The following is an 8,625-nucleotide window of genomic DNA, read 5'->3' on the forward strand; positions in this document are numbered from 1 at the left end:
TGCACCGGGGGGGGGGGGGGGGAGCTGGCCTGGCTCCATAGAGCCCATGTTGACTGGGACCCTATGCTCCTGCCGCCCTGCTCTGAGTCCGGCTGGCGCTGGCTCCAGGGCACTAGTGCAGGCCCCACACTCCCACCTGGTTCCCATGTGCCCACTAACTCCCGGTGCCCCAGCCCCAGCCCCAGCCCCACGTAACAGGTGGAGAGCAGTGCACAGCCCCAACCCTGCGCTTGTTGGCAGGGAACAAGCTGGTGCTCAGCGTGGGAGAAAAGCACTCCCCCCCTGGTTGGTGCTCCATGTTGCAGCTGCTTGCAGCCACGCAGGACTGTCCTACCTCTCTGCCATGCCACTGCCACCCTGCAGGGCAGTAGTAGCAACGGAGAGCAGGTACAGGCAGCTCTGCGTGGGCTCCAAGCGGTGGTGGGGAGAGGAAGGGGAGTGGCACTTTTCCCCGACCCTGAGTGCCAGTTCGTTCCACAGAAACAGCTGCTCGGTGTGGAGGAAAGCGTCCCCCCCTGGTCACCGCCGCTGGGCAGTGTTTGCTGCAATTGCACTCCAGGAGCTTGCGCTTCGCTAGGCTGTGGTGTGGCAGCTTTGCTGCCTCTGTGCTGCCCTGTGGCTGCTCTGCATGGCCACTGCTGCCACGCTGGGCAGCACACAGGCCGCGGTGAAGCAGCCGCACCACAGCCTAGGGTGATGTGAGCTCTGGGTGGGCAGTTGCAGTAAACCTTGTCCAGCAGTGGCAAGCAGGGGCGCCGCTTTCCTCTACACCAAGCAGAAATTTCTAGGGTACAAACTAGTGCTCAGCATGGGGGGAAAAGTGGTTTCCCCGCTCCCTGCTGGCAGTGCCCCATGCTGCTGCTGCTGGGAGTCCACGCAGGGCTGCCTGTGCCTGTTCTCCGTTGCCACTGCTGCCCTGGGGTGTGGCAGCTCCATGTGGGTTGCAAGCAGTTGCAGTATGGGGCTCTGACCACAGGGAGGGGGGACACTTTTCCCCTGCGATGAGCACCAGCTTGTTGCCTGTGGGTGAGCATGGGGTGCGCAGGGTCGGGGCTGCATGGGACTGGGGCAGGGGCACTGGGAGTGAGTGGGTGCACAGAAGCCAGTGACAGCTGGCTGGGAGCCTGGGGCCTGCACCAGTGGGGCCTAGAGCAGGACAGGAGGAGCGTGGGGTCCCAGCCAGCAGGGGCTGTATGGAGCTGGGCCAGCTCCCTCTGCTCCCTGTTGGTGCAGCCCAGCCTGGCTCCACAGACCCCTGTCAGCCCACATCCTGTGCTCTTACCACCCCACTGTGGACCCCGCTGGTGCTGGCCCCAGGACACCTGCACAGGCCCTGCACTTCTGTTTGCTTCCACCCCCAACCACCGCAGCTGCTTTCCCTCCTGCCAGCTCCTGGCTGCATGGCTGGACTGTGGAGCTCACAGGAGGTGGCCTGGCCCTGAAGACTGGGGAGGTCCCTGCAGTCCTCCACCCACCTGAATTTCCTGCACTGGTGCAACCACGAAAAGCTCCACAGTCCCTGGCCATAAGCCCCTATTAGGCAGGGGCTTCTGGCTTGTGGGGGGCGGGTAGGGCAGGCCCTGCTGTTGCAGGAGCCTGCCGGGGCTTTCCCTGGGTCCTACTGCCCCTGGCTCCTGTCATCTTTGACAGGAGCCAGGGGCAGATAAATTTTAATTTTCTAAATGTTTTGAGGGGCCCTGTGGGCCAGATAGAATGGCCTGGTGGGCTGGATGCAGCCTGCAGGCAGTATTTTCCCACCACTGTCTTAGAGCTTCTGAAGTTGCCTTTTGAATTAGAAGGAGTGCTCAATATATCCCCTTATCCCTTTAGATGCTGTTTTGTGGCTCTTAGCTTGGAGAGTTGAGGGACTTCCAACTCTTAGGTAAAACAACCTAGCGATACCACAGGCATAATCATAGAAAATTAGGGTTGGAAGGGACCTCAGGAGGTCATCTAGTCCTAACCCCTTGCTCAAAGCAGGATCATCCTCAGCTAGATCATTCCAGCCAGGGCTTTGTGGAACCGGGCCTTAAAAACCTCCAAGGATGGAAAGTCTACCACCTCTCTAGGTAAACCGCTTAAGTGCTTCATCACCCTCCTAGTGAGAGAGTTTTTCCTAATATCGAACCTAAACTTCTCTTGCAACTTGAGGTTATTGCTCCTTATTCTGTCACTGGCAACTAGTCTAGCTCAGGGGTGGGCAAAATGTAGCCTGGGGGCTGGATGCGGCCTGCCAGGCCATTCTATCTGGCATGCAGGACCCCTAAAAAATTTAGTAAATTAATATTCGTCTGCCCCTGGCTGCCTGTCATGTGGCCCTCAATGACTTGCCAAAACTCAGTAAGTGGCCCTCCATCCAAAATAATTGCTTGTCCCGGCCTAGCTCCATCCTCTTTGGAACCACCCTTCAGATAGTTGACAGCTGGTATCAACTCCTCTTTCGGTCTTCTCTTCTGCAGTCTAAGCCCAGTTCCTTCAGCGTTTCCTTAGAAGTCATGTCCCCCCAGCCCTCTCACCATTATCGTTGTCCTCTGCTGGACACTCTCTCACTTGTCTATATCCTTTCTGTAGTGTGGTGGGGAGGGTGTGTCCAAAACTGGACACAGTACTCCAGATGTGGCCTTATCAGTGCAGAATAGAGGGGAATAATTACTTCCCTTGATCTACTGAAAATGCTTCTACTAATTTAGCCCAGTATGCTGTTAGCCTTCTTAGCATCAAGGGCACACTTGACTCGTATCTAATTTATTGTCCACTGTAATCCTCAGGTCCTTTTCTGTACAGCTGCTGCTTAACCAGTTGGTCCCACACCTGTACCAGTGCATGGGATTGTTCTGTGCTAAGTGCAGGACTTTGCACTTGTCCTTGTTGAACTTCATGAGATTTCTTTTGTCCTAGTCCTCCAATTTGTCTATGTCACTCTGAAGCCTAGCCCCACCCTCTAGCATATCTGATACTCCCCACAGCTTGGTGTCTTCCACAGACCTGTTGAGAGTGCACTCCATCCCATCTTCCAGTTTGTTAATCATCTAGAGTGATGAACCCATCCACCAAATACCCTAAAGGGATGCTTTTTGGAATTCCTCTGGAACCAGTGAGTCAACTGAGTAGTTGTCTTCTGAAGCTATGTACTACAGTGGAAGAGATAATGCTGCCTACTTTGAGTAACTTCAGAGTCATGCTATATTACTTCGAAAGGACTAAGTCTTTTAGGACACTCTTTTATTCTTTTCTATGACTCTGTGTGGCCAGTGTATCAAAAGGCATCAGAAACTTGGAGCAGAGAACGCTGAAACGAATTACACAACACATATCTATCAACCATTAGATGGCTAGCTATTCTTTTCCCTCAAAAATGTGGAACACTTTGGCAGCCTGCCTGTTTCAGAGATGTACCTGTTTGAAATATGCTTTACAATGATACAGCCAACTTCATTGCTATACAGTAAAAGCCCTGTTATCCAGCATTTTACTAACCAGCATTTCTGTTAACTGGAACTTCTGGCTGGCTGGCCGGATGCAGGGGGAAAAGCTTACACGTGGCAGCTGCTGCCGCCACTACTCACCACCCCGTGCTGTTGCCACTCCACGTGCGGCCACCACTCCCCTCCCCTCCCTGGCTCCAGTCCAGCTGGAAACCCCTGTATCTCAGGTAACCAGCATTTTTAGATTACCAGCACCCTTCATTCCCTACTTATGCTGGAAAACAGGACTTTTACTGTACTACGCTTTTTACGTTACAGTTGAAGTAGATGCCAAGGGGACATCCAAAGGGGATACTGCTTTGCCTAGTCACTTTCAGTAGGATATGTATATTAATATAGGAATTTGAGTGGTTACTCAACCTACTGCAGGGTGGATTTGATTTAAATCAAATTGATTTAAATCATGATTTAAACCAGGGGATTTTCAACCTTAATTAATAAGTGTACCCCCGGCTGCAGGGTGGGGGACGTGTGGCTGGACATGGAGTGGGAGGGGAGGGGTAGCATGGGGTGGTGGGTGGTGGTGTTCCATCCCTGCCCACCTGCGTGTGCCCCCTAGGGCCTTCACAAGTACCCCTGATTAAACCACGATTTAAATCACTGGTTAGGAAGTATTGATTTAATCATTGTTTTCTACAAAAAGTGCATTCTTGCTTGATATAATGTTAATGCACATTATTCATAACTCAGAGATAGATGTAGATTTTATTTTAGAAGGTACACACTATACATTTGAAAGCAATGATTTATTTTGACATTTTTTCAGATTAATTTTACAACTACATCAGAAAACTGAATTATGATTTGATTATTTTATTTACCAGAACTAATTGAAGCAGATACTTGTGAAGTCATTGGGAGGTGAACTATCTCCAATTCACTAGATTAATCATGGATATTTGGGGGATCTTTTTGCCATGCTGTATTAGGAGGACATCAAATGAGCCCTGCAGCTATATGTTATTAGCTTTGGGGTGTCTTCACTTTCTTCTAGATTTCTTCTCATCTTTGATTTCTCCTCTTTTATGGCCTGGCAAGCCAGCTGCCATGATAGGTTTTCCTTTCTACTATACCATTCCTTCACTAGATCTGAAATCATTAGAGCGGTTGTGTCTCAGAAACTTATCCCTCAAGACTTCTGGCATAGTCTGCTCAAAATGTTTCTCTTTTGTTTCTTTTCCCCTCCCTCTTTGCGTTTATCTCCAGACTCTTTCTCCTTGTCCAGGTCTACTTCATCCCCAACAACCCTCTATTCATTTAACTTCTTGAAACTTTGCAGTTTTAGAGAGAGGTGAGGGCTTGACTCTGTGTACACAAACTTGCAGAGAGACAATGGGGCTGCTGATGGGTAGGTAATCAGGTCTTTTATCTCTCATCTCCATGTACTGCTGTTAATAAGGATGTTATCCCTGGAGATGCAAATCCACAGTTTGAGAACCGAAACTAAGCATCACCAAGATGCTTAATGGGATCTTCTAGAGACAGAGCACTGAGTCCCGTTGGGTAGAGTGGTTTTCTTTAATCTTTACTAATCTATAGAGAAGCCTCTAATATAGTCCATGGCCTGTTGTGACCTATTTATAAAACTTTTCTAAAAAGGTTACATGAATATATTGTCTCAAATAATATCTAATTAGAAGTTATAATCCCTATTCCGTGGTGATATTTTCAATCTTTAACATATCTTAAATTAAAACGATCTTTATATAGGTTTATTTTTTAAAGCATCTTAAAAATAGGATTAAATCGAAAACATCTAAGTAAAAAAAATCTTATTTATTTATTTATTTATTTGTTTATTTATTTATTTTTAACTGTTGATTTTTATCCACCCTGACCTACAGTAAAGCTGGTTCTTGAAATGTCAGTTTGGATTCTGCTGCCTACCTCAGTCCCTGCTTTCGGAGACTTTGACAGTTTGGGCTTTGGAGGAAACTAGGGGAGGGTTGTGGATCTCCACCTTTCTGCCCTCATATGGGATCAAAATGGGGCACGGATGGTATATTCCTAATGGATGGTGCTATTAAAGTGTTTACCTATAGTTGGGACTACCGGCACTGCAGTGTCTTGATGAATCTCTGTTACTGCATAAATAATTTCTCTTAGTGCTTGTGATGGCATGCATGTGATGCTAGTTGGAATTCCAAGTACTTGATTCAGCTTTTGAACAGACATAGTATTTACTTTTACTGGTACTTAGTTATGCAGTTGTGCAAATCATAGGACATGACGTGGTCAAGATACTAAGAAAAATGCTAATATTTATACTAATCACTACAAAAATGGTTTTGACAGTTGCATTGGCTATTAATTATTTCTTGACTAAAACAGTTTTTAAATTAACTTATTAAATAAATTGAATTGTTTTCTTTATTTTTAGCATGTATAGAAAATATGATTCAACTAGAATAAAAGCAGAGGAAGAAGTCTTTTCAAGTAAGAGGTGCCTAGAATGGTTCTATGAATATGCAGGTAAGGTGATCTGTATAAATTACCTACTTTTGATCAGTATTTAATTTGTATTGAAATTTAAGGGCAAATATTAAGTTAACTTTCTTTCATTCTTCAGGGGGTTCTAATTTGAATTGAGAGCCTTGTTGGTAAATCAGAGTTTTTAGGAAGCAAATCTTTAAATACTGCTTTTATAACCTGAAGCCAAAAAGTTCAAGATACTCTAGTGTCTGATGGAACATAAAGCACACTGGGATAAATATGTTAGATCCCAAGGAAACCCTTCAAATAGTATTTCATTGGCTTTAAGCTACATGTAACTAAAAAAACAAGCTAGTAACTTACCTTTTTAAATACAGTCAACCTTTTATATAGCAATGAAGTGTCATACTTAATTTATATTTCTATCTGAAATATCTTTCTCTTGAGTTTAGTGCTCCTGTCAGAAAGCATGGGTCATATTCACCAATTGCTTTGCTGCTGAGAAACTTAGACCCCTGCTATTGTGGATCTGTTTTCAAACAGGGAGGTTGGGCAGCCACGTTCAGTTGGTCACTGCTATCTCTTGTTTCAATTCTAAGCAGAAAACTTAATTCGTTGCTCAGATCACATATCCCAGAAATTTTCCCTTACAGTTATTTTTCATTATTAAGCATATGGGTCATTACATTTCATATTCTAGGCATGGATGTGCATTGCATTTGTAGGGCTACAAAAATAGCATAAGCTCTACAGAAGTGTTGCTGGATGAAACAGCAGCTTCTCTGTACTGCTACATTTTGTAGCTCCACGTATGATGTGTAAACACTGTGGGGTCTCACAGTCTTGCGGCATTCCACAATGCTGTTTCCTCTCCTACCCCTCTCTCTTCCTCCCCCCAACAAGAGAGGAGGGAGGAAGAGCAAGGTGGACAGTTACCTAATGCTCCAATATTCTCTTTCCCCTGGAAGCTGGGCAGTGGGTGGTAGGTTTGGGGGACCTGGAGCTGCTTCCTGATCACTGACACTCTTGTGCTGAAGGGGATGTTTTTTTTGTGTGGGGGCGCACAGGTAGTAGCTCCACTCCTGGGGATTGGGCACTGCTGTGTGCTCACTGACAGCCCTATCACACCTCATAGTTTCATAGTTTCTAGGGTCAGAAGGGACCTGAGCAGATCATCGAGTCTGACACCCTGCCATGGCAGGAAAGAGTACTGGGGTCAAATGACCCCAGCATGGTGTACATCTAGCCTCCTCTTAAAGACCCCCAGGGTAGGAGCCAACACCACTTCTCTTGGAAGTTGGTTCCAGATCCTAGCCGCCCTGACCGTGAAGTAGCGCCTCCTGATATCTAACCTAAATCTACCCTCTGCCAGCTTGTGACCGTTATTCCTGGTCACTCCTGGTAGTTCACGGGGTAACAGGGACTTCCCCAGTGCCTGCTGGTCCTCTCTGACTAGTTTGTAACAGGCAGCTAGATCTCCCTCAGCCTTCTCTTGTGACGGCTGAACAGGTTCAGGTCCCGTAGCCTCTCCTCGTAAGGCCTGCCCTGCTGCCCCCTGACCAGGCGAGTGGCCCTCCTCTGGACCCTCTCCATGTTGTCCACATCCCTCTTGAAGGCGGCACCCAGAACTGGACGCAGTACTCCAACTGTGCCCTAACCAGTGCGCATAGAGGGGGAGGGTCACCTCCTTGTACCTGCTTGAGATGCATCTGTGGATGCATGACATGGTGTGGTTGGCTTTCCTGACTGCATCTGCACACTGCCGGTCCATGTTCATCTTGGAATCAATGATGACTCCAAGATCCTTTTCTGCCTCTGTACTGACAAGAAGGGAGTTCCCCAGCCTGTAGGTATGGTGCCGGTTGTTCCCCCCCCAGGTGCATCACTTTGCACTTGTTGACGTTGAATCCCATCCTATTCTCATCTGCCCACCCCTGTAACCTGTCTAGGTCCTATTGCAGCCTATTCCTCCCTTCTGGCGTGCCCACATCCCCCAACATCTTAGTGTCATCAGCAAATTTGAACAGGGTGCTATTTACCCCCTCGTCCAAGTCACCTCCTTTGCAGTGACTATGTATCTCTACAGCTGGGGAGCTTGGCGTCTCCCTCCGCTTACGTAGCACTACATTTTTGTGGCTCTTGAAAGTGTGTTGACACTTCTGTGTTAAAAATGTAATGTCTGTCCATGGCTTCAGTTTCATCATGGTATATTAAATAGGTGTTGACTAAGTAAACTTCTTTTAGGGCTACCAGCTGTGAATTTTCAGCATAAATGGTACTCCACATTCTGTAACAAAAGTCAACTGATGTCCTGCTACTTATTTAAGCAGACTTGTGTGAAGGAAGCAGTTTGAAATGGGAGGGAAATAAATTTGTTGAGCCCCAAGGGAAACTAAGTAGGTGGCAGATGTAAGAAATGGGGCTGATAGTGTGTGTAGTACTTCAGGTGGTAAGTGGATGTAATCTTTTTTGCAGATTCAGGCTTGGGTGTGTATGGCTCATACTTAATTCCTTAGCTTTTTTTAAAAAGAATTTTGGCTTTCCACTGGCTGCAGGTGCAAGATGTAGATATGGAGCAATGGGGGATTGGTTCGGTTAGTAGTGGTGAATAATAGGTCTAGAAAAGGCATTCTCAGATGAGAATTTTAAGTGTTTACTTGATAGGTTTTTTCCTCTTACACATGCCTTCAGTTAATATTGCCTTTAT

At 46.9% G+C, this 8,625-nt stretch overlaps 1 protein-coding gene across 1 annotated transcript in view; it reads left to right on the forward strand.

The window, feature by feature from the left end:
* Positions 1–8,625, forward strand: part of DCUN1D4 (defective in cullin neddylation 1 domain containing 4) — an 85,396-nt gene that overhangs the window by 34,001 nt on the left and 42,770 nt on the right. The window contains exon 5 of the mRNA XM_019526353.1: positions 5,866–5,957. Coding sequence (XP_019381898.1) covers positions 5,866–5,957 — 92 coding nt within the window. The remainder of the gene's footprint in view (positions 1–5,865; positions 5,958–8,625) is intronic.

Source organism: Gavialis gangeticus, unplaced genomic scaffold (genome assembly GCF_001723915.1).
Source record: "Gavialis gangeticus isolate Ggan-Ray unplaced genomic scaffold, GavGan_comp1, whole genome shotgun sequence".
NCBI classification, from domain to species: domain Eukaryota; kingdom Metazoa; phylum Chordata; order Crocodylia; family Gavialidae; genus Gavialis; species Gavialis gangeticus.